Source organism: Anabrus simplex, chromosome 7 (genome assembly GCF_040414725.1).
Source record: "Anabrus simplex isolate iqAnaSimp1 chromosome 7, ASM4041472v1, whole genome shotgun sequence".
NCBI lineage: Eukaryota > Metazoa > Arthropoda > Insecta > Orthoptera > Tettigoniidae > Anabrus > Anabrus simplex.
The window spans coordinates 214447443-214475116 of record NC_090271.1 but is presented as its reverse complement, the minus strand read 5'-3'; the positions used below and the strand labels follow the sequence as shown (position 1 = coordinate 214475116).

The following is a 27674-nucleotide window of genomic DNA, read 5'->3' as shown; positions in this document are numbered from 1 at the left end:
CTAGAATGATCATCATGATGATAGGCAATTAGAGCCGACCTAAGATTACGATTGACCCGTTCAGCTAGAGATGGTTGAGGATAGTATGCAGAAGTAGTCACATGAGAGATGGACAGATCAAAACAGAATTTACGGAAGAGATTGGAGGTGAAAGCTTTAGCATTGTCAGAAACAATATATTGACATGGACCAAAAGAAGCGAATATGGAATTTAAACACGAAATGGTGGACTGAGCGGTAGCCAGCTTAGTCGGAAATAACCAGGAAAATCTTGTGAAACCATCTACACACACAAGGATGAATTTGTTGGCGTTCCCCTTAGATTGGGGGAAGGGTCCTACGTAGTCGATGTAAAGACGTTCCATGTGGCACGACGCTTAGTGGACATGGCAGGTTTACTCAGCCAACAAGTTTTACAAGCTTTGACCAATTCACGAATTTCACCGTCCATACCTTTCCAAATGAACATTTCTCGGATCTTTTCTCGAGTTTTGAAGATGCCTAAACGCCCCCCTAATGGGGTCTCATGGTAGTATTTGAAGATCATAGGTACAAGAACAGCTGGAACCACAACTTTCATTTTCTGATCATGCCACGACGGGCAACATAAAACACCATTCCTCAGTACATAAGGGACTACATGTTCCCCAGAAGAAAGGGTTTCCATGATCGGGGCCAGCGTCGGGTCTTCACGTTGATATTTTTCAAGATCCCTAAACAACATGGGAGCATCCGTTAGAATGGCATTTACACCAGGATGTATGGACTCGGGAAGTGAAGAAGTGTCTTCTTGTTCACAGGGCTCGACATCATTAGAAAACATACGGCTTAGTCCGTCAGCAACAACATTTTCAGTTCCTCTTATATGCCTAACATCAAATTGGAAGGCAGAAATTCTGATGGCCCAGCGGGCTATGCGACCAGTGCGACGCGGCCTACCTAAGACCCAAGTTAGGGCTTGGTTATCTGTCTCCAAGTCGAACTTGACATGTTCTAGATAGAGGCGGAACTTTTCTAGAGCAAATAAGACTGCCAAACCTTCAAGTTCATAAATTGAATACTTGGCTTCTTGAGCCGATAAAGTTCTAGACGCATAGGCGATGAGTCGCCTCCCTAGTTCAGTCTCTTGAAGAAGAACTGCAGCCACCGCCGACGACGACGCGTCGGTCTGGACGATGAATTTCTTCGAGAAATCAGGCATGGCAAGAACAGGGGCATTACACAGAGCTAATTTAAGATCTTCGAAAGCGGCTTTTTGAGAAGGACCCCACTCGAATTTGACGCCTTTCCTACGAAGTAAGTTCAAGGGCGCCGTTCTATTAGCGAGGTTAGGAATAAATTTCCTGAAGAAATTCACCATACCAATGAATCTGGCAATTCCTTTGATGTCCTTAGGAATTTGAAATCACGGATGGCCTGTGTTCTAGAATGATCTACAGCGACACCATCGGGCGACACAATATGCCCTAGAAATGACATGGAAGGTTTAGCGAAAGCAACCTTGGACAACTTCACCGTTAACCCTGCCTTACGAAGGCGACTCAGGACCTCTTTCAGATGATCTAGATGTTCTTCAAAGGTCTCAGAAAATACGACGACATCATCAAGATAATGGTATAGATACTCAAATTTCATGTCGGAGAAGACCCTGTCTAGCAGTCTCGTAAGCACAGCTGCTCCCGTGGGGAGCCCGAAAGGCACGAGGTTGTATTCATACAAGTTCCAATCCGTGGCAAAAGCTGCCAGATGTTTGGATTCTTCAGCTAGAGGGATCTGATTATACGCCTGATTGAGGTGTAAGATGGTGAAGAACTTAGCTTTTCGAAACCATGAAAAACAAGAGTGAAGGTCGGGAAGGGGCACAGATTGCAACACCACCTTCCGATTTAAAGCCCTATAGTCAATCACAGGCCTGAAGCCACCTTGGGGTTTCGGAACTAGAAAAATCGGCGATAAATACGCCGACTTAGAGGGCCGAATTATACCATCTTTCAACATCTGATCTATGATTTTTTTCAGAGCCTTCATTTTAGGTGGAGATGACCTATAAGGTGCAAATCTAACAGAGATCGCATCAGTAACCTCATTCTTGTATTCGATAAGGTCAGTAACACCAAGAGTATTGGAGAAAACTTCTGGAAACGACTGACACAACTTACGAATACTATCGGCCTGCTCCTCAGGTAGATGTCTAAGGTCTAACAACATCTCATCCTGGATAGGCGAAACAGATGAACATGACACAGAACTACATTTAAGTAAGGGGATTTTGAAATTACTAGCAAATTTGAAAGTGCAAGACTTGCTCTGAATGTCGAGCACTAGACCGGTGTGCGACATGAAATCCGCTCCTAATATAATGGGGCAAGACAAATGCTTCGCCACAAAAAGTTTAACTTTCCAAGTAAATTTAGCAATTCTAATTTTGGCATACAGAAAACCTAAAATTTCTAATGGAGAAGTGTTAGCCGAAATGCATTGAACCAAAGAAGAACAAAAATCAGAAAATTTACAAACATATTTTAATTTGGAATACCAATCAGCCTAAATAATGGAACGCACACTGCCAGAATCTAATAGAGCTGTCACCGGTTCATTATTCAATTCAATTTTGAGAAATGGTACAGGTGCGGGGGTATCCGCCGCAATCCTAAAACATTCGTTGGGGCCTTCAAAAGATAAATTAGAAGACTGAGTTTTCCGTGAGATTTGGTCGGTTTTAACCGGGGCTGAGCCTGAAGAAGTTGGGCACGCCGACTCAGTCGATGCCACTAGTCACTTTTGATTATTGGTGGAAGTTGCACCCGAAGTTGAGCAGGAGGGAGTGCTATTAGAATTCGGGCAATTATTGGCAGTATGGGAAAAAGCGCCGCATTTAAAACAGCCTCGAGATGACCCTGCTCCATTCTTTGTCCCGTTGGATCTGATCAAAGGGCACTTGTTCCGGAGATGGTCAGGCAACCCACAAGCATAACATTTGCGGGGTGTGAGGGTTCGGCGAGGTGGAGGTCGAACATTACCTGAAAACGGAGGGGGCTCTTTCGCGACACGTAATGTGTCCGCATATCTAACTCCCTCGGCGGAGACAGCCATAGCTTCTAATTCGGCAAAAGATTGCGGACGCGACGCAAAACACAAGTATGACCTGTAAGATGGTGAAATTCCTTCCACAATGGCCTGTACAATTTGATTCTCAGGGAAATGTAGACCAAATACCCTAGTGTAAAATTTAATGTCTTGGATGAAGTCGTCCAGATTTTCATCCAGTCGCTGTACTCTATAATAGTACTTCTGTATTAGTGATGACCTAGCTCGAGCCGGGATGAAGTTAGCTAGCAGGTGGGCATGAAAGTCTTCAACAGATGATTGTTCAGCACTGGCTCTTACTATTTTGTCAGAGAGAACACCAATGGAATAGGGATAAATAATCTGCAAAATTTGACACGGAGAAAGAGAAAATACAAGAGCGTGATCTTGGAACTCAACTAAAAACCTTAGGAATGAAATAACATCACTGGGGTGGAGTTAACAGAAAACTTAGAAATACCCCTGAGCAACATTGCTAATGGATGAGGCAAACTACTGAACCCGGGTGACATAGTAGGTAACTGCCTAAGGGGTGGAGAAGCTGTTTTAGAGGGTGCATTATTCAATTCGAAGGGTGGAATGGATGTACGACAACCGGACTCAGTTTCTAGTGGGACAGATGTTTGTTGGACTCCTACAGATATCCTACTTTCTTCCCCCGTGGGAGAATCCTCCTCGCTAACTATGTTTACCATAGCGGGTTGGTCGGTTTTGGGGGGTACTGCCCCAGTTAACAATAGGCTAACTTTACTGGACAATTTAGAAATGTTTTCGAGAAGAGCACTAGCCTCTTTCCCTTGAATGTCATTTAACTTAAGAGACAATAGATCAGTAACCCTATTGTAAAAATGGAACAATCTAGCTTTTACACGTTTAAGTTGATTAGGTGCTGGATCACCCCCTTCAAAAAAAAACTAACTTTCAGTAGCATTATCCGTGATCGTGGAGAGAGCGTCATCAATATCTTTTTCCCTCAAGATGGGGATACTAATCGGCAAATCCAGAGATTCTTTAAGTTTAGTGGTATCGGTCGCAACCGTGCCTCCAGATTGAACATTTCTAATAGTTAATTCATAAATTAATTCCTCCTTGCGCAAATAGCCGGGATGGAGGACATCGCGAGGGCTGGACATTATGACAAAGATAGACAAATTTAGAAAATAAGAAAGAAAATTCCAGCGACGGAGAAAATTGTTAGAGATCAAAACAAAAGCAAGTTTAGCCGTCAAAAGGGGCTAAATTGAGACCCATTCAACCACGCTCTGCTACCACTTGTTACCGTGTTTTGGTGGATCAGCAGAGGTGAAAGAAGGTGCGGGCTGGAATGGGTCTAACTACAAGTCCGAAAGATGAATTAAAAATTTAAATAAAGGTTATATTTTCAATAGACAACAAAAATTAACAAAATTTTACATAGGATTTGAAAACTTAACGAGTACAACAAGTCAACAGCAATCCAATTATCAGGTACAAGACCAGAAAAGCAAGGATTTAGAGAGAAATGAATGATCTGGGCTTCGAGCCCCACCTTTTACAATTTCTGAGCTCTCAGCTCACAACCACAAATTTCCAAAGGGCAGAAAGCCCCTAATTCCATGGAGCACATGCTCCCACCTAGTAATGTGAAACCTCCTAGAGGCACCTTTCAAAACACCAGGAAAAGCTGACCTGCTCTCAATCTTTCAAGCCTATTAAAGGCAATACCAGACTTTACACTTAACTGCGATCAAGGCACAACTTATAATGGAACAGGGGTATATCGTACCCAATCTACTGGGCCTTCGCAGGAAGGAAAACAAAAACGGGATAAGTTAATGGCCCAAAATACAAAGCTGAATGGAGGCGAGTACTTGCACTCCTACATGAAAGCTTGTTAAAACCTAAGTGGCGCTAGGCCGATTCCACAGGGGCTATTCCCACACTAGGGAGGTGACTCGTATAAGAAAATTTTAATACATTAGGGGAGAGAAGAAAATCGGTTATGAAAACGTAGTCACCTCAAATCAAAATGAAGGGGAGCTCGAGAGGGTAAAGAACTCTCTATCCCCGATTTACATTTAAAGATATATGGAGTCTTACAAAGATGGAAAAAATTTACATGTTTTAAGTTAGAGGTTACATATTAAAGGTTTCGAACCTGCCCCGCGGGTTAAACTGCTGAGCTGGCAAGGAAAAAAGAAAGATGTTAAACGGCTATTACCTTGATGAAGAGCTGCTGACGGATGAAAGAGGCGCGCGGCTGTGAGCTTGCATCCGGGAGATAGTAGGTTCGAATCCCACTATCGGCAGCCCTGAAAATGGTTTTCCGTGGTATATTTAAGGTTGGGGCAACTGGCCTACCACTTCCAAGGCCCATGAAAGAGAAACATTAAATATCTTGGTGGAGGGAAAAGTTAAACATGATAAAGATAAATATGACTTCATCTACTTTTCACTAGTCGGGCTGAGTGGTTCAGACGGTTGATGTGTTGACCTTCTGACCCCAACTTGGCAGGTTCGATCCTGGTTCAGTCCGGTGGTAGTTGAAGATGCTCAAATACGTCACCCTCGTGTCGGTAGATTTACTGGCACGCAAAAGAACTCCTGCAGGACTAAATTCATGCACATCGGCGTCTCCGAAAACCATAGAAGTAGTTAGCGGGGCGTAAAGCCAATAACATTAATTACATTTGGCTTTTAACAAGCTGAGCATATCACTTAAGAAAAGTGTCTTGGTGACATTTTAGTCGTTCAATACAGGAATGTCTTTGGGTGCCGTGACTTTTACTTTTTTTTTTTTTTTTTTTTTTGCTAAACAGTCTATAATTATAATGTATGTATGTATGTTGCCTTTGTTTTACGTCGCACCGTCACAGATAGGTTTTATGGCGACGATGGGACAGGAAAGGCCTAGGAATGAGAAGGAAGCGGCCGTGGCCTTATTTAAGGTACAGCCCCAGCATTTGTCTGGTGTGAAAATGGGAAACCACGGAAAACCATCTTCAGGGCTGCCGACAGTGGGGTTCGAACCCACTATCTCTCGGATGCGAACTCACAGCTGCGCGCTCCTAACCGCACGGCCAACTCGTCCGGTATTTTTACCCTTCGGTTTATTGACTTGGCTTGTATAACCTCAAACTTAGACTAAGTTGGATAATATTTTAAACACCAGCATCACTATTTTCACCTGTGTGCAATTATGTTACTTATTTCATTGATATTATGATAATTACTATTATAATTGAGCATTGTTAACTTATAAGACCCCAACAGACAAGCATTGGTTTTGTGTAGAGATATACATTTGTTACATTCACGTTGTTTTCTTTTATAATGTACACGCCTATTTTTGTTATATTATAGAGTATTTAGCTATAACCTAAATTTCTTTACAAATGTAAGCTCTTCAATAAAGACATAAATAACTGTCGCATGCCAAGATAAATTGGTATAATTAGAGCTGCCAATGTGGTTCATAGCCCCTTTGATTTATTACCTTGACAAGGATCACCCAAAACATAGGTTAGGTTTGGAGAATACTTTAATAATCAGCATTAATTAATGCACTGTTTATTACTTTCATATTTCAAGATGTAATTGAAGCATTTAATTAAAGCATCATACATTAAAATTTACAGTTTTACCACTAGAACAGCTGGAAAAGTGATTGAAAATTCAAACAAATTCAACTTATAAAATGATCTTAAAAAAAATAAACTGTAGACTTTTCCGATATATCACCAGCATTTCTCCGGCTACCCAAAATACTTTTCTCCCTATTTTTAGCGTCTTCGGAACTTTTATAAACAATTTGTTTGGGACGGTATGCGATGTGCTATTGCACATCGGAACTATACACCATTTATAAGTTTTCTGCCTCACTGTCTGCGCAGGATTCATTTTAAGTCTAAAATATATCACTCAGATTATTATCCAATGTATAGACCTTGAATTTAACTATACCAGACACTAACATAAAGTAGAAATACGCGAAGTGAAACCTGTTTCTCACAGCACACTGTATTATTTCGTCTGCTAATTCAGTCAACCTGTACGATGACGTCATACCAATGAGATCGCGTACTTGCGTGACGTGACATTTTCGTACTTTTAGATTTTTATCATGTTTAGAGTTATTATTCGTACATTCTGATAACATTTTTGAATTCTGCATGAACTTTTGAATCAGATTAGCATATTTTTAATTAAAACCCCGGATCATGCATGTTCCCTATTCAAAATTAACACAGCGACATCTTCTGATAAATGGTTGAATTAATTCAGTTTTAAACAGAGTTTCAGCTGTAGAGGAGTACTTTAAGGCGGAAAATTCAAATGTGCGGCGTATAGGTGTACCAACCGGTACACATATGTTAACTATTCAATATTACAATAATATAGGCCATTGAAAACATAATTAATCAAGGTTTCTAGCAGTCATTATTTCAAAAGAATTGTTTCCAATTAAAGTACATAATAACATTTTCTTATTCGTGAGAACTACCAGTGTTTTATCTACAGAAATTAGGTATAGGTAGCAAGGTCGTACTGGTAGATCACTAAACGAGTCGTTGAGACGGTCAACATTATGTGCGTCACAAGTTCGAAGCTTTTTTCTCAAAATATCGGTGAAATACATTTTCTCATGTTGGTGTCCTGACGTGTAAATTTGCTTCAAGGATTGACAACAATTCGTCAAACGAATTCCCATTCATACGAAAGTAAATAAACAACTATTTTGGATCACTGGTAGGTTCATCTAGAACAGGGCCTCTCAAACGCCCAAAATCTCACGCGTGCAAATCGAGGTGGAAGAGCTCCGTGCACTGTGCATCGGTTTCACTCGGCTCGGTTCGGACCAACGCTTCGTCTCTGGGCTACTCGGCTAAGCTCGGCTCGGATTTGGAGCGCTACGGAGCAAGTGAGGAAGAGGGAGACAGGGGGAGCGAGCGAGACGGGCGTGGCGAAAGAGAGAGACAGCGCTATTGCTCCAAATCGAGGAGTGGGGTCTGCACTCTGGGCAACCAAGCGAAGTCGTCTTTTGCACCGTGCGCAGTGCATGCACCAGGCGCATGCACCCTGACAGGCCCTGATCTAGAAGAAAACGATGAGCTCTTCGTTCTAGGCCATATGAATTCAATGGATGGACCCACTGAATCCTAGTACTCTTCTTTCTCCTCAAGCTTCTTTTCGTAAGAATATAAATATCCAGGATAACGTTCGCGTCCATGGTCCAAAGTCAAATTGAGACGCAAAAGATATGGTGGCGACTAGAAGTTGCCAGTAAATTGCCGGAAGAGGACAGCAAGGAAAAACAGAGTGTTTGAGAAGTGGAGTGGAGTGGCGTGACGTGGCGTGGCGTTGAAAGCAGTGGATCGTGTGAAAGGGGCCTAATACTTGCTGTCTATTCCTAAAATGCTTGTCATATTTTGCTAGTTTTCAGGGCATATTTGCTTGCAAATTTTGTACTTCTTTAGGTCATAAACTTCCGAACCCAACTCATAACAGATAACTCCTCACCTGCCTTCACGACGACCGAGTCAACTTATGTTTCAGTAGCGACTCGTGATGGGGAAGCAGGTATAATAAAAATAAATGAACATGTATTAGTTGTACCAAATTAGAGTTTAAGTGCATGCTAACAAATAATAAAGGCACTGTTTATCGCACAAACTTCCGCGCTTACGCTTTGAAGGAGCCTGTTGTGAACGGGGTTCGCGACGCGCCTCTCGCGTATCAAGGGGTGAGCGAACGGATTCGAACGAGGGTATAAAGCCTGTGATATGAGGAGTAACAGGTATATGAGCACATGTAAGTATGAAGGGAAATTACAGGAGAGTCTGTATTATTCATAATTCATAATTAATAATAATAATGGGAGTGATAGAAAGAATATTTCAAAGAAAGAATCAGAACATTATATGTTGCGTTGAAACTGGTAAGCCATAGTGGTGACTCAATATTACGAAAGATACTTGTGCAAGCGAACTGCGTATTTCTAGTGGATGTCGCGCGTAAGGGACATACGGAAAGCTTCCAAAATGTTCGCAAACGTCGTGACAGGGAATTCCCATGCTAAGGAACCAATCAAAGAACAGTGAGACTACGACGTGTACGAGTGACTAATGGTGGCGATGCGTTGTTCAGTGGAATGTTCTCAAAGGAATTGGAGAAGGTATATAAACTGATATCTCGTAAACAACAAGGCTTTTTGACTGTGTTGGCCGAAGGCCCTGTCGCTGCGCGAACTGATAGTTAGACGGCCAAGGAGAACTGTTAATGGAGCTGGTAGACTTTGAGTAGAGCCGCAAATGTGTTAGCTAAAAGTGTTAGCAATTTCGGGTAATATTAGGCTTTCAGACGAAGTGTGATTCGTTGGTGAACGATCACAGGGTTTCCACACCAATAGTCAATTAGGTGTTGGGACTTAATTAATATAAACCAGTTATTATTCTTATTCGGGAAGTTTTGCCTCACCGTCGAAGTAACAGGTTCCAAAGACCCCAGCGCACAAGAAAAACGAAAAGAAGAGAGAAGACCCCAGCTAGACGATATCTGTAATATATGTATGTATAATCAAGGGTCTAAGTGAAATTCAATCTTTGCTAATCTGATTATACGCTCCCAAGTCCCCAGCCTGCCCTATCCTTCGGATACGACAAGCCATACAAGCAGCTCTCGACACACGTGCATCACATGGCCTGTGAGGCCAGAAGGCCAGAATGAGAGTGGCCTCTGCTGAATTTGACTGCTATAGTTGGGCCCGCGAGAGTTGCAGCATGACATTTGAGCGGCGAAAGCAGTAACTACGAAGTAAGCTGCGTTGTCACAGCTACCTCCATCTGCGGTATATCACCATTTTATACAGTCTGATTTAATCAAATATGTAGGCCTAATGCAATTCAATAAACGTTGACCCGTTCCTAAGCTCGTGCTAATAATTCCAGTATTTAGACAGAACACGCCATCTATATATTATTTTTTTTTTTGTGAAAAGTAAAGTCAGTCAGTATGGCCATTCTATCCGGTCGATTTCCTTCATTCTTTTTTAACTGAAAGGTATTCATGCACAGATTTGTCATCAGGTACTATAAATCACTTAACTTCCGCCTTCCTCAAATCATTTGATTTTTCAATTTTTGTCTCTTTGAATCAATCATATATTTGGTTATAATTAAGGTACGGGATTCGTTTTGGCCTAAGAACACTCAGTGGATCAAGCTCTTTCATTTCAGCTCTTAACTATTGAAATCGGTTGATTCTGAGGAAAGTTATGGGTGCACATTCAATTTGACGTCTCATTTCTTCAACATTATTTCTCATTGAAGCAATCATATCTTTCGTTCTAATTGAGGTACGCAGTTCGTTCTGGTCCAAAAACACCCAGTGGATCGAGCGCTTTCTTTTGAGGCAATAACTACTTAAATTGGTAGATTATGAAAAACGTTATGAGTACATTTGTCTCCATGACGAAGATCTTTGAAGGACTTTTTTTTTTAACAGTTCCAGTTCCAAGGAACGTTTAATTAAATTTCTTTGTGTGATGTATTTTCAAGTGTTTTGTTGACATAATATCAAATTCTATTACCACAGCAGATCATGTGCTTTATTTAATTAATTCGAAACTTTGCAAATACATCCGTGAGGATAGTAACGAACAACACGATACTTTGTGCAGTACATTGCGGGCGGAGCCAGCGAGAAACTGCTAGTTGCCGATAAATATGAGATTTCACAATCACTAAACTGACAATAACCTCAACAAATGCACATATTAAACAGAGAATAGATCTACACAACTAGCCACTGATTAACTTACAGAAAAACTAACAATGAAAATAATATTTAGGAAACAAATAGGTAAATAACTATATAAACCGGCAACAATTAACACAGCTAACACAGTAACACTCCGATTAATATCACAAATGCGACTGAGAGTAAGCCAACCCACGTGGCAATAGTTCCTATGTGGCATCTCTGTTATCGTTGCCATAGCAACAGACCATTTTCGAGCAGCGTTAGTCAAATTTTTCACGCCGGTGGTGCTAAACGTCAGACTCCATCTCTCGTAGCCCCAGCGATAGCATAGGAGGATTAATGGTCACCATGACGATGTCGTCATGCGCATCGTCTCGAGTGGCCTGTCAGTGCCTGGCCACCTGACTACACCGTCAATTTACTCTCACTTTTTTTTTTTTTTTTTTTTTTTTTTAAGGTTTTACACCGTCAACCAGCGTACGTACCAGCCTACATTGAGCCGATGACCTAGATATTAAGGCCCCTTTATACAACAAGCATCAGCAAGCAAATAATCATTCCCATACGAATCATTGCCGTACGTCTCGCAATGTACATCCTGTATGAAAATATTAATTATTAGATACGAAGGAGGATTCCAAACAAAAGAGTAGAAATTTGTCCCATAAACTTCTGATAGGAGATAAATTATGCCCTCAGTTGCTTCACATGAAAGTCTGAATGTTCCTGCAATACAAGTAAGGAGGCCCGGCCTCCCATGCCCCCGCCCAAAAGCCACCCATGCTCTGTTTAAGTCCTTCAAATTTAGGAAATTTTGATTATATCTCCAGACTACTGGTGTTTGTGGTGGCGATTATTGTTTTAAGAGGAGGTACAACCGGTCAACTATCGTCCCTTAATACTAATCAGAAGGAAAACAGGAAGGAGTGCGATAGTTCAAAGAATAAAAGATCGGCAAAAGGAAGGGTGTGAAAATGAAAGGTTCCCTATGTTAGGAAACCTGTTGCCGTTGGGGTCGGAAGAGAACAATAGTTGACCATAGGAGGTCAGATAGGAGAGCGAGGAGCCTGGTACCACTAAAGTGGGAACAACGCTGCTACAGTCAGCTACGGGACACGTCTTCATTATTCACGCTCTCAGGATGATGGCCCCTGGTAATTCCTCTTTCACCGGGCAAGTTGGCCGTGCGCGTAGAGGCGCGCGGCTGTGAGCTTGCATCCGGGAGATAGTAGGTTCGAATCCCACTATCGGCAGCCCTGAAGATGGTTTTCCGTGGTTTCCCATTTTCACACCAGGCAAATGCTGGGGCTGTACCTTAATTAAGGCCACGGCCGCTTCCTTCCAACTCCTAGGCCTTTCCTATCCCATCGTCGCCGTAAGACCTATCTGTGTCGGTGCGACGTAAAGCCCCTAGCAAAAAAAATTCCTCTTTCAGTTACCTCTTCTGACAGGCAGGGTATGCCATGGGTGTATTCTACCACCCCCGCCCAGAAGATGACCTTTTTATGCCCTTCAACTTGGGAGAATTGTTCAATACAGAAGCCTACATCTCGATACTACAAGGGAGCACAATACTAGACAATGGCTCAGGTCAATAAGTTGGTTCGCCTTCCCCAGAGTGCCGTTCCGGATCCCTTTATGTCATAGAGTTCGCAAGATGATTCACGTATACGAGGAATGTACTGTATTTCAGAATAATACTGTATAGAGAAAAGGTTATCAGAGTAAATTTATTTAACCCTCCAGTTTAGGCCCATTGCACACTACACCGATAAATGTGTAATGTGAAATGTGCGCCGAGAAATGTATAAAATCAAATGGAACGTCACATAGCCTAATTCAACGAGTTACCCACTCACGTCGCGCGAGGTAAACACATTTCTCGCTTCAATCGGCAGCCCAGCGAATTTTTCAAGACGCATTCAGCCACTGTCAAAGACTTTGTAATAAGAAACAAACTGTTTGGCTCCAGTCTACAATTACTAACTCTATCGGATATTTTAAATTGACTCTTCATTTACAAAACAATGTATTTTGTGTGACATAATGACGAATTTAAATAGTTCTGTATCATTCTTACTTTTATGAAAACATTAAAAGAAGAGAAGCAATCTGGAATAAGTTAACAATTTGATTTAAAAATCTGCATGTAAACTTAATATTCATTTTTGAAGTTTTCAAACGAGCACTATTAGTAGTCTAAATAGGAAAGAATTCAGCCGTTTGAATCCAAGGATTTAATGTACAGGGTTATTCACCTAACATGTTACACGGAAATAACTTCTAAACCATTAAAGATATCAGCATTCTGTTTTCATATTCGTAAATGGTACGCAGGGTCTTGTAAAATAACGCGCTACTTATCTCATGGGGTGATTAATAACCGAGATACAGTATGTGTCTCTGTTATTCGTACAGGCTTCAATTTCTTATCAAGTCTCGTATATTCACAGTAACGATTGAAAAACTGAAATAAATCGTACATTAAGGGTAAAAACATGATGTGTCAATGATAATTCGTTAGTCAAAATCATACTTATCTACATACAGGTACGAATATTTTATATGAATATGCCGGCATCGACAATCGGGTGTACCAGTTGTATTCGTACGCATGGACAGGATGAAGCGCACAGTTTACTTGCGATGCACGGAAAAGTCTCAGTGACGGCATACGACTAGTCAAGTGTGTTAGTCTCCTTCCTAATGTATCTGTGGTGGACATGGGTAGGAGTACAAAGTACGGAACTTAAGAACACTATGTATATCAATTGCCACTTCAAGGATTTTTATTACGAAAATTGGAGAGCTGGTCAATAGAATACATTCGACGGTGCAATATGTGGTTGATAATTGTAAATAGACACTACAGTATTAAGAACACTCCAAGGAAGCCCAGGAGAAAGTGTTTAACTGAAAGGAAAGAACATCTTCTGTTCGGCTGCTAAAGTCAGATTCCAAATTAAGTATACCAGCACTGATGCAACTCACGGAGGAACGACCTGGAAAGAAGATCAGCAACTCCACCATCCGTCGGATCCTGTATCGGCATGGGTACTAGGGAAGAATTCCATGGAAAAAGGCCATTCGTAAGTTGAAAAAACAGACGGCTTAGACTGACATTCGCTAAGGAGCATGTGTATAAAGAGAAATCATTCTGGAATGACGTCATTTGGTATGGTGAGACAAAAATGAACCTATTTGGGTCAGATGGCATCCACAGAATATGGAGAAAAATTGGTACGGACAATTATTTGGCAAATACACTCCCAACTGTAAAATACGGTGGTGGGTCTATAATGTTTTGGGGCTGTATGTTAGCCAGAGGTGTGCGTAACATATATTTCATTGATGGAATAATGAACAAGGAGGGCTATAATGCAATCCTAGGGCAAACGTTAAGCAGAGTACCGAAAAAAATGGGGTTTCCACCTGTTTATATGTTCCAGCATGATAATGATCCAAAACACACTGCTGACATTAATAAGACATGGTTGATCTGGAATATTTCTAAGCAGCTAAGAACACCTCCCAAGTCCCCGGATTAAAATCCCATCGAAGATCTTTGGGCTACGTTAAAGAGGAATATCCGTAGGGAACGTGTGCGTATGAAGGAGGAACTTAAAAACCTGATTATTCAGGAATGGATGAAAATCAGCTCTGACATGTGCAAGAAATTAGTGTATTTATGCGGCGACGATGTCAGGAAGTTAAGAAATGCTAGGAGACATTCCACTAGATACTTAACAAATTTAAGGAACCCTTTATTTTTTGTTTATTTCAAGTGTTCAGTTTGTTTGTTCGAATAGGAAAGATACATGATTATGTGCACGCTTTTCTTTATTAGAAGCTGTATGTTCTGTTAACATGGTTGCAAACAGAAATAGTAGATATATGTTTTCTGAAGGTTTTTTTGAATATATGTTCAGTGAATAAAATCATTTTCAGTTTATTATTTTCTGGCAGTGCTTTGAGGTACTAAAGCAAACAGCCCGTACGAATAAAATAGGTACATACTGTATTGATACTAACTCCATATTTTTTAATAGAACGGCACACATTCATACAGCTGATTTAAAAGTTCATCTGCGTACAAGTTCAAATATGTAAGTATTTTCAAAATCGGACAATTACTTTTTGAGATATAAGTAAGAACAGCATGCGCTGTTTTGCATGCCGCATCAGACGGCGTGAAGTCGGGCAAGGACATATTGAGGAGCAAGCAGTTTCCTGGGAGTGAGTTCAGCCACAGAATGGATACCAGGCATATAAGCACCTCGTACACATGTGATGGGTTTGCAAAGTGTGTATGACAGGCGAACTCATTACAGAACAGAAAGGGATGGTGTTTAAAAGGAATAAAATAAGTACTTTGCCTTGAAAGGAACATAACGAAAGTTATAATTGTCACTGGTTTTAGTGTACTGTTCATACTACTCTATGAGTTGAGAAATAAACATAACACAAAACACCGGAAGAGCTCCTTCTAGAAAAGGAAATGTTCAGAGCTGACCGTGGTGGGATGGCAGCAACACTATTATTTATGTTTTATTTTACACGCATTAATCTCCACAGAGCTCCAGCGCGACTGTAGTAGCGTGCATTCGGGAGAGCGTAGGTTCGAGTCCTGCCTCGCCCAACCTGAAAGCGATTTTCATGGTGTCCCGTGTTCAACACCAGGCAAATACCGGATAGGTACCTTTGTGATAGGCCACGGCCGACTTCCTTTCCAAATCTTTCCCATTGCCATCCGTGAAAAAAATCGCTAAACTGAGCGCAACCTATTACATGTCAAAACAAAACAATAAAACTTAAATCTCCCTTCCCCGTTGTGTGTTCGCCAGTCATACAATAACGTTGCACACCCAGGGTATGTTCCGGTACTGTACATTACATTATGTTTACAGTACATGCCTGGTATCCTTTCTGTGGCTGGAATCAAGGCCAGGAAGCAGCTTGCGCCTCAACATGTCCTTGCCCGACTTCACGCCGTCTGATGCGGCATGCAAAATCGCGCATGCTGTTCTTATTTATATCTCAAAAAGTAGTTGTCCGATTTTGAAAATACATATTTGATCTTTTACGCAGTTGAACTTTTAGGCCACCTGTATGAATTTGTGCCGTTCTATTTAAAAATATGGAGTTAGTATCAATATCTCGGTTATTAATCCCCCCATGAGACTAAGTAGCACGTTATTTTACAAGAACCTGGGTACCATTTACGAATATGAAAACAGAATGCCGATATCTTTAATGGTTTAGAAGTTATTTGCGTGAATAACCCTGTACATACAAAAACCATTAACTAGCCAATAAATGTGCGGTTCTTTAACCGGCATCGTCGATCACATACACCTATTCGCATTAATATTCGGCCAGGGCGACTTGCTTATTAATACCGCCTGTATTATACAATGAAAAGAACTATAAGAACTCGCTAGTTGCTTTACGTCGCATCGACACAGACACGTCTTATGGTGACGATGGGACAGGAAAGGCCTAAGAATGGGAAGGAAGCGGCCGTGGCCTTAATTAAGGTACAGTCCCAGCATTTGCCTAGTATGAAAATGGGAAACCACGGAAAACCATCTTCAGGGCTGCCGACAGTGGGGTTCGAACCCACTATCTCCCGGATGCGAGCTCACAGCTGCGCGCTCCTAACCGCACATGTATGTATTAGAAACTAATGTGTAGTCTTCTATAGTTTCAAAATTAATAAATTAATAATATAATACCATGTATGTTGAAAGCTTTTTTTGCTAGTGGTTTTACGTCGCACCGACACAGATAGGTCTTACGGCGACAATGGAACAGGAAAGGGCTGGGAGTGGGAAGGAAGCGGCCGTGGCCTTAATTAAGGTACAGCCCCAGCATTTGCCTGGTGTGAAAATGGGAAACCACGGAAAACCATTTTCAGGGCTGCCGACAGTGGGTGTATGTTGAAAGTGTCACCGGAGTGCGCCACTTTAATATTCGGCCACCCCATGTGTTGACCACTACCACGCAAAGGCGGATCCAGGATTTCATAAAGGGAGGAGCTTCTGTAAGTTAAAAAAAGTGCCACAGAACAAAAACAACGAGTACTTGGGACGTTTTCCTTCCGTAGTTTTTTAATATTCCAAGTTTATTTTAAGGAAGTTGTTATAGTATAGAAAACGCCGCTTAAGGTAATTTGATACGTATTTCACCACAAAATTCCATTACGTCGTGTTTAAAGTATTACCGGTACATCAACTTTATCATGTGTTTGTCCAACCCTTGTCCCGTTTCCCTACGGGGTCGGATATGAAGTGAGACAAATCTGTCGTGGCGGGTTTTTATGACCGGATGCCCTTCCTGACGTCAACCTCATCAGAGGAGTTAATGAGATGAAATGAATGACATGATATATGATAGTAGGCAGAGGGTGAAACCAGGTTCCGGCACATAGCCTACTCCTGTCGAATAGCACCAAGGGGTCTGCTCAAGGCTTAACGTCTCCATCCGACGGACGAATCACCATCAACAGCGTCATATGCCCTCACTCCATATGAGCACTGCGGAGAGGTTTGGAATTTAATCCAGGCTTTTGGCACGCAGTCTGCCCTGCCGGCCAAATTTTTTCGACCAACGGGACTCAAACCCGCTAACCTCGGTGTCATTGCCTTAACGATCACGGCCACCAGGCGGGCTATCAACTTTATCAAGTAGTTACGTATTAGGAGTTCACATCAATAATTGTTTGATCAGTTATAAATATGCAAGACCATTAAGCAGGTTCCTTCCCATTGTACTTGTATGATTTTTGCGCTTACTTAGAGCCAAGAAACTTCTCTCTGTAGAGGCTGTGTGACTGGCATGTTGGTAATAATTGGGTGAAGATTGGGAAAGAAATCTCCTTTATATAGAGCTAAGTTATGCAAATTTGTGGCCTTCTATCTTTTCTGGATGAGACGTTCTCCAATTATCTCTCCATAGTGATAGTTTCGCTCTTAATTCAGCACTTATTGGAGTGTAATCTGCATCATACATCTCTGCTTTTTTAATAATTTCGTCTACTGAAAACTTAGAAAAATGACTGGGAAATTAGCCCCTGGGAATAAGTCCCTTTAGGGACCTCCACTAGTAGAAGCTTTTATCGACAAAATGATGTATGTATGTTCAGTCTGGTTGGATCCTCAACAGCTGTCATAGATGGCCTAGGCATCACTGGAAAGGCGTACTAGGGAAATGTGGAATGAGGTAGATTTCCATTGCTTTCCTCACCGAGCCAGAAGTTGCTATCACATATCAGTCTGTCAAGCCCACTGAAATGCACGCACCAATCGACCATATGAGCAACATTTTCACACCATTCATAGCAGGGACTGGCTGCAGAAGGAATGGCATTACTAGCATCGCTCATACCTCAGACACTTTCATTTTGTCAAAGCCAAGGATAAGACAGAGACAGATCAATGAAAGTAACAGAATTGCTCCTGCCCATACCAGAAGACGTAGTGCACTGTAAACACTAGGTCTTGCCAGCAAAGGCATAAAATGTTGATAGGTTTTATTTTCTGCTTCTTTCTTTCTTAGCTCTTCAAAAAACGATAAAATTGAAACATTAGAAAATTTACGTTTAGTATTCATTGCATAGAAATTACCATACCTTTAGCTAATATTTCAAGTATTACTTGTGAAGGAAGGAGCATATTCTCTACGAAAGCCAATGCGCCGCATCCATAAGCTCATCGTAACTTGTGAAGCCCTAGATTCGGCGGTCGCTGCCAACATACTGGCTTTTCTTGCCAGTCCTCCGGCCACTGCTAGGATGAGTTCGATACTTACTATCCTATAGTCACTATACTATTATCCAACCCTAGCGAATATTAGTGACACAGCAGGAACAAAACTGTTAGCTATAATTTCAGTATAAAAACTTTGTAAACTTCCAAATTAAACAAGGACAAGTGGGGGGAGGGCAAAAGTCCCCCTTAGCCCCTCCCTGGATCACCTCTGTAAACACGGCTGTTTACTTATGCGCAGTTCTTCGTAATCACTGTATCGAAATGCTGCTGCAGAACGTCAGTAAAATGGGTCGGAAAGGAAAGAATACCACGTATGAGCAACGTCAACTTACTGTATTCCATCATGCTGGAGGGATGTCTCAGAAACAAAGAAGCAAGCTTTTAAACATACCGTGGGGCACAATAAGAGATATAAGAAGAAGATTTGATAAGGAAAGCAAGCTCGAATCATTTCCCTCAGCAAGGCCAGCCTAAGAAACTCACTAAAATTGAAATGGCGTATGGCTTTTAGTGCCGGGAGTGTCTGAGGCCAAGTTCGGCTCGCCAGATGGAGGCCTTTTCCTTTTGATTTCACTCCCATAGGCGACCTGCGCGTCATGATGAGGATGAAATGATGATGAAGACGACACATACACCCAGCCTCCATGCCAGCGAAATTAACCAATTATGGTTAAAATTTCCGACCCTGCTGGGAATCGAACCCGCGACCCCTGTGACCAAAGGTCCGCACGGTAACCATTCGGCCATGGAGCCGGACAGAAACTCACTGAGCGAGAAGAACGGATATTGATTAGAAATATTGAAACAACCCGGGCTTAGCGCTCCTAAATTAGCAGCGGAACTGTTCCAGGAGTGCGGTAAGAAAGTCCATCCTGAAACAGTACGCGCCAGGCTGAGTGGTTCAGACGGTTGAGGTGCTGGCCTTCTGACCCCAACTTAGCAGGTTCTATCCTGGCTCAGTCCGGTGGTATTTGAAGGTGCTCAAATACGTCAGCCTCGTGTCGGTAGATTTACTGGCACGTAAAAGAACTCATGCGGCACTAAATTCCGGCACCTTGCGTCTTCGAAAACCGTAAAAGTAATTAGTGGGACGTATGGCAAATAACATTATTATTATTATTATTATTATTATTATTATTATTATTATTATTATTATTATTATTACGCCGAATCATGAGAAATCAAGGATACCAGTAGAGCTGCGAGGAAGAAGCCCTTTATTAGCGAAGCAAACCGAAAGAAGGGATTGCAGTGTGCAAAAGACTACGTCAAGAAAGATGATTCTTGGTGGAACGATGTCATTTTTTGCCGACGACAGCAAATTCAATGACTTTCAATCGGATGGCAAGGTAAAGTATATGTGTGGCGGAAGCCAAGCACTTTCTCTTCTGTCCAAAGTTTTCGTTCCTAGAGGGTTACGCCCTCTCTCTGGCCAAGAGATGCGGACGGGTCAAGGAGATGTAATGGAGAAGGAAGGTGGGTAAACGAAGTGGACAATGATAGGAGATATGTGCGAGGAGGGAAAGCTAGATGAGAGTACCAGGATGGAAATGAAGGGTTAGGAGTCGCAGAGATGCAGTGATGTTGCAGAGGGAAGTGGTGAGGAGTCTGATGATATCGAGCGCCGGGGGTGGTAGTGGGAAGAAACTAGGTGGGAGAGGGGTGGACAGGCGGGTTGACGAGGTTGAAAAGGAGGAGGGGCTGGGCGGGGGCAACGATATGTACTGTTGGAGGGATGGCGAATAGGCTTGGGTGGGGAACGAGAGGGCTCAACTTTGTAGCGATGGGGTAGATATTGGCGCCGGTGCTAATACGGTGTCGTACGTCATCTGCGGTTGGAAGATGTAATGGAACCATATACGTAGGGCCGGAGGCGTTCTGCTGCTTGAAGTTCCTGGACGATGTCCCGGAGATGGTAGGTTCTATGCCGCGGATGACACAGCTAGACATAGCGTGGAAAGATGGTGGTGGCTGTGGTGGCGATGAGGATGGTGCGGTAGCTGCTGCGGCGTTTTCTTGTGAAGATGGTGGTGGCGATGGCGGCGCTGCTGTGGTCGAGTCCAAAGTGTTGTCAGGGAGTTGTTGGGGACGAGGTTGTGCGGGAGTCGAGGAAAGAGGGAGAGATGCCATCATTATGGGCGAAGGATGGCATGTCGTAACAGTAGTGAAAGGAACATAGGAAGGGGAATGGGCGGATGTCATAGTGGTCGTGGAGGTGGTAGTGTTAGTTGTGGGATGAGTGAAAAAGGAGGACGATGACGGCTGTTGCGATGTCCTGGGTGATGACGCGGTTGCGACGAGCAGGGTAGATGAGTCTGCGATGAGCTGAGCTAGTACGGACTGAGGAGTTGGCTCCACTAAGTAGTACCGTTGGTGAATAGTCACTCCGCTGTCTAGGAGGCGCTCCATGTCTGCTACCTTGGGTAGATATAGAAGAACCTGAGATGATGGTAATGAATTGGAGCCGTCTAACAACCAGCAGGCATTGTGAACTGGGACGCCGGCGGAGAGGAGTTGGCTGTAGATGTCGTCTTGAGATAGGACGGGATCAACACCGCTATTGATACAGGTATACATTGTGTTGGGGAGGCTGACTTCCAACTCGGTGTCAGCCACTTGCTTGATTGAAATCGGCGAGGTAGCAGTGTTAAAGATGGTGAGCCACCCGGCCGAGAAAAAAATTAAGATGAGCTGCACGGCGAAAGCCTGATATGTGTGTCCAGCCAAGCACAGAACTATAAAGCAGAAATATACGGCCCACTGTCAAACAAAGTGGAGGAATCATCATGATCTGGGACTGTATGTCTTCAGATAGAGTCGGTGAAATGACTAGGGTTGATGGCACCATGAAGAAGGAAGATTATCTCCTCATCGTGAACGAAAATCTCCATAAGAGTGCTAATAAACTGGGCATCAGCGGTAGTTTTAAATGTTATCAGGACAATGATCCAAAGCGAAGCGTTTATTGTGAAAAGTTGCCTCTTGTACGTACAACTGTCCCAAATTGATAGAAACACCGCCCCAAAGCCAAGATCTCAACCCAATCGAAAATGTTTGGGCAGAACTCAAACACAGGGTTCGCAGAAGCCCTGTTTGTTCTAAGAATGAACTTCAAAGAAGATTTGAAGAATAATGGCGAAGCAACCAGGCTGGCGATACCAAAAGACTGATTTCCAACATGCGACATTGTTTACGAGAGGTCATCCGCAGAAAGGTAAGTGCTACAAAAAAATTCAAATTAGTTGACTGTAATGTATTAGGATGTTAAAAGGTTTGTTTTTTTCACCTATTCAATACATATAAATTTTATAAATTAGGAATTTATTGTAGATTCCACTTGAGACATGTTTCGCCCTTCATTGAGGGCATCATCAGTCAAAATATCACCTCAAGGTAAAAAATCAGGTAACTGGTTGATTGAAACATTAAAACATCAGGACGCACTTGGTACTAAAATTTTTTATCCTTGCGCACCAGCTACTCTTGTGTAAATATGTATATAATTGTAAATTCTCAACTTTCAATTAGATAATGTAATTACTATACGGTTACCAATCATTAACAGTAGTTTTTATTACAAACATTTACGCTGAATGTTAAATGTAAATATTTTAAAAAACTTTATCTCAACTGTTCAATTGAACTATGTAAATACTGTATAGTTACCAACCTTTGACATCAATTTTTGGTTACTAACATTGATGCCAAACACTACACCTTTTCTCCCTTAATTGTTTTATTGTAAATATTTTTTAAACTTTTTATTTTCATATGATTGCGTCAACTGTTTCTCCAGAGCACCACTGCAGAACTCTACTTTGTTATTTTTAGGCATTGGTGCTGACTTTTCATCTAAACCTACATGTTCAACCATCACTTTTGTGCAAATTTTTTCCCATACTTAATTTTTATATGTTGTTAATAATATGTATTAATTTGTACATGTCTACTACTAACCAGTTACCTGATTTTTTACCTTGAGGTGATATTTTGACTGATGATGCCCTCAATGAAGGGCGAAACATGTCTCAAGTGGAATCTACAATAAATTCCTAATTTATAAAATTTATATGTATTGAATAGGTGAAAAAAACAAACCTTTTAACATCCTACATTCAGTATCTTCAATACGGATAACAATGATTTTTATCACTTGCAATGTAATGTATTATTCAAAAAGGTGACATATGGGTGGCCGAATATTAAAGTGACTGTCATATTTAGTATTCTCATAAAGTATTTTTCATTCAATATTTCAAAAGTGAAATTGTATTTGTAATATTGTGTGTTGAAAACATTATATTCGTCCATTCGCATAAATTATTATTTTTTTAAATTATATTATTAATAAGTCCGCCTCTGTGGTGTAGTGGTTAGTGTGATTAGCTGCCACCCCCGGAGGCCCGGGTTCGATTCCCGGCTCTGCCACGAAATTTGAAAAGTGGTACGAGGGCTGGAACGGGGTCCACTCAGCCTCGGGAGGTCAACTGAGTAGAGGTGGGTTCGATTCCCACCTCAGCCATCCTCGAAGTGGTTTTCCGTGGTTTCCCACTTCTCCTCCAGGCGAATGCCGGAATGGTACCTAACTTAAGGCCACGGCCGCTTCCTTCCCTCTTCCTTGCCTATCCCTTCCAATCTTCCCATCCCTCCACAAGGCCCCTGTTCAGCATAGCAGGTGAGGCCGCCTGGGCGAGTTACTGGTCATACTCCCCAGTTGTATCCCCCGACCAAGAGTCTGAAGCTCCAGGACACTGCCCTTGAGGCGGTAGAGGTGGGATCCCTCGCTCAGTCCGAGGGAAAAACCGAACCTGGAGGGTAAACAGATGATGATGATGATGATGATGATGATGATGATATTATTAATAAATGAAAGTACAGTATCAAAATATAACAAGTGGCCGAATATTAACGCGAGTAAGCGTATTTATATCTAGTTTGTGAAAGAAGAACGGCAATTTTTCTTATTATTATCCTTTATCGATCGAGGATTCTGGGCTCTGGTACGTTCTAAATGAGTGCCGTGAAGATACCCCATCGCCTTTTACAACCATATGACCATACAGTCAAAGTTACTGAAGAGTTTCAGTTGTTAATAATTGATAATTTCTTAATTTACTTATGAACTACTAGTTGTTTATAATTATGTTCCTCATAGTAAGACATTGTGAACCAAAACATCACACACGGTACTTTTCTTCTTTTTGTGAACATTTTTAGACATGCACACGGACTTCCATTCGTAATCTGTAGCCACTGCTTACGTCATTATGCGGCACTGCTGTTAATTTCAATCTATAATTATAAAAGGAAGTGTTTGTTTTTCTGTGTGTCTGTGTGTCTGTGCGCGATGGCCAGCAAAATCTACAGCACGCAGAGATCTGAAATTTTGAACATAGGTAGATGGAAAGGGGTCCGAATGCACCTCAAAGCCGGAATTTTCATTTTCGCTTTCATTGGTGAGTTGTGAACGAAAACCCATCGGAAAACGTGCATTGGGATATGACAATCCAACGTGCTGTCACCAAGATTAAATGCATAGAGTCGCTGTCGCTAGGCAACGTACATAAGATAGGTAGAGAACACAATATTCAAGGAGCCATTTTAAGTCCAGGTCGTAGGAAGCCGTTGTTGGTCTTATATGGTGTGAGGGCATATGACGCTGTTGATAGTGATTCGTCCGTCGGATCGGGACGTAAAGTCTTGAGCTATTCGAGAGGAGTGGGCTATGTGCCGTCGCCGGGTCTCATCCTCTTCTTTCTTACTATCATATATAATGTCATTAATTTCATCTCATTAACTCATCTGATTAGGTTGACGTCATGAAAGTAATCCGGTCGTAAAAATTCGCTACGAAGATTCATCTCACTTCATACCCAAACCCCGTAGAGAAAGGGGACAAGGGTTGGACACTTATACATTTAGAGGAAACATACATGACACAAGATAGACGATAATAATAAACAAGGAATAATACATAAATAAGTCAGGACGCCATTGTAAGTTCGTGGAATAGGAAGTCATTTTCCTTCAATCCATGATGTCTGTCTGTCTGTCTGTCTGTCTGTCTGTCTGTCTGTCTGTCTGTCTGTCTGTGTTCACGTGTGCGATGCCCAGCCAAATCCACGACAAACAAGATCTAAAATGTTTGTCATAGGTGAGCACAGGTTTTCACCTAAGATACATGGCTGTGTCTGAAAGCAATTCTTGCTCCAAGACATGAAGCTCAAGAATTATCCGGTTTCCTATAAATTGAAAAGTCTATCGACACGACATGTTATACAGATGATGCTGTCAACCACACGACAGACATTTTGAACAATTTGGAATCACCTGAAGTACCCTCGAACATCTTGGGGTGGACGATTGTGGCACCGATTATCCTTCTCAGGAATATGAATCCTTCCCTCTGCAATGAACACGGCTCTGAAACTGATGACGAATATTATTGAAGCTACCATCATGACTGGGCATGCCGCGGGCGAAGTAGTATTCCTCGGACTGTAAGTCAATTGAGTAGGAAGCGATTTTCGGCCCGCGACACGAGGAGCCATCAGCTCGTAATATTCGGAAGTGTTTGTGTGTATGTATGCGAAGCCCAGTCAAATCTACGACACACAGAGATCTGAAATTTTGACATAGGACAATCGCTTAAAGTTGTAGGACTCCATCTTCGAAAACGGTGCTTTAGCCATTGTCAACTGTACGTGGATTGTTCAAGAGTTCGAAAGGCAAACACAATACAGTATACATCTTACCTCCAAATGGAAGGACATTATTATATTTTATTCCGAAGCTCTAAGGAAACAATATATGTTGTATTATATAACATGGTGTTTTACATGGTTTTAATATTACCTGTACCTACCATCCATCAACCCGGTATCTTAAGCATTGAAAGTAACAATATAATAAAAATAAAATAATGAATTTCATGCAATTTACGTCAAAAAATGTGAGTTAATAAATATAATGCTTTAATTTGCTTTTAAATAAAGAGTTTAGAAACATCTAATGGTTGAATTACTAAACGCGGGCAAAGCCGCGGGCACATGCTAGCTATAGTATATTTATCTTTCATTCTTAAAGACACGTGTTCAGGTTCCTCTCACAAAGAGCAGTGACATCATAGCAAACAATGCCCACGTGCTGAAATGGCACCTTCCTGTACTAACTAGTTTACACTATATGACCAAATAGCCTGTACGTACATCAGTATTAATATCACTAGTATTAAATGTCCTGAATAAACAAGCTATGAATGAATCTACACGCGGAATACGACCTATACAAAATCTAAAATCGTCCATAACATTTACTCAAGGACTAAATTGTTTACATTCCTTGAAACATTATGTTTTAATTTATTTGATAACCACTCATTATTTTTCCTCTTAAATAAATGCATTTGGTGAAAAGTATTACTGTATATGTGTTATGTCACAACAGAAATCGGAAACGTAATCGGAAGGTTTCACTTAATGCACTAACTCCCCATGCGAACTTGAAACATGACCAATATCTCAATCATAACCACAGCAATGACAAAGAAATCTAAAATCAATGACATGAGAGCTTGATTACTTACATTATGGACGATGGTCTTCTCATAGTAGTACGGCATGCTGGAAGAAACCTTATAGGAATAGTATATTGCACTGAGCGCGGTTATTTATAGCCGGACACGAGAACCGTAGCGAGTATGAGAATGAGTGAGTGCACTTCCTCGTGCTTACCATTGCAGCAATAGCGGTCAAAGGCTCCAGTAACTGGCTACGTTATACACTCACAAGGCCGTGAAATACAAGCCTTTTCAAGCCAAAAAGGAAAACAGGCCACCGCCGTCTCGATCCTCTTATACTGCCTGCTCTGTGCCACTAGTTTAACACAGGAAGTTGCGACAACCAATATTTCTCCAAGTCGCCGTAAGAGTGCAGCAGTAGACGCACAATCTTCGCTGTCAGTGTGGGTGTAGCACTGTGTTACTGGTGCATGAATGTGTGTGAAAACCTGAGTAAACGTGTCTGGTCACTTCCGTTCGTACGAGAGATATTTTGTATAGAATTCGTAGAACTGAAACTTCAGATTCTTTCCCCGAAATATTCAACTGTTGTGTACCATTTTGTCAATCTCGGCAAGGTGGTTCGCAGCCAGAAAAGATACGACTCCACGAAATACCGTCTAGAAGGGAATTAAGAGAAAAGCGGCTGTCGGCTTTATCTAGTCAAGGACCTAATAAAGGAAGTAATTGGATATCCTCAGATTACTCCCGCATCTGTGCCTTTTCACCTTATTTCAGAAGGTGATGGAGCCTCCATGGCTCAGGCGGCAGCGCGCCGGCCTCTCACCGCTGGGTTCTGTGGTTCAAATCCCGGTCACTCCATTGAGATTTGTGCTGGACAAAGCGGAGGGGGGGACAAGTTTTTCTTCGAATACCGGTACTCCGGTTTTCCCTGTCATATTTTATTCCAGCAACACTCTCGAATATCATTTCATCTGTCATTCATTAATCATTGCCTCGGAGAAGTCCGACAGGCTTCGGCAGCCGGCACAATTCCTATCCTCGCTGCTAGATGGGGGCTTTATTCATTCCATTCCTGACCCGGTCGAATGACTGGAAACAGGCTGAGGATTTTTTCCCAGAAGGTGATTAAAGCCGTGGAGGATAGTGGATTCCTTGTGATAAGTATTGTGACGGACAATCACATTTTGGACAACCTCGGATATCCAAACGATAATATTCCAATCAAACTAGAAACAGGAAATCAGATCCTAATTTGCGGGTACTAGGTTCGTGTTGTTGAAGAGAGGATGGAGTGTGACATTTGTGTCAGCAACATCTCACTGCCTAGACACCGCTAAATGGAACTGATTATGCATCAGGACACGGGAGGAGTTTGATAACCAAAACCTTGTTTTGTTGCTCTGGTGAAGCATCTGCAGGAGTTCGTTTAAGCTGCTGTGCTCTATTGTCGAAGTCCTTCGAACGTACGAGCGTAATGCGAGGACTTGCGACGTCTTCCCTTTCAGAATACCTGGTGAGTTGGCCGTGCGGTTAGGAGCGTGCAGCTGTGAGCTTGC

The 27674-nt window shown here is 41.9% G+C and overlaps 1 protein-coding gene across 1 annotated transcript in view; it reads right to left on the bottom strand.

Annotated features, from left to right (window-relative positions):
* Window positions 1-26286, bottom strand: part of LOC136877779 (calpain-B-like) — a 459866-nt gene extending 433580 nt beyond the window's left edge. Inside the window, exon 1 of the mRNA XM_068228742.1 lies at window positions 26182-26286. Within this exon, the coding sequence (XP_068084843.1) occupies window positions 26182-26217 (36 nt within the window). The 5' untranslated portion in view covers window positions 26218-26286. The remainder of the gene's footprint in view (window positions 1-26181) is intronic.
* Between the last annotated feature and the right edge of the window lie 1388 nt (window positions 26287-27674).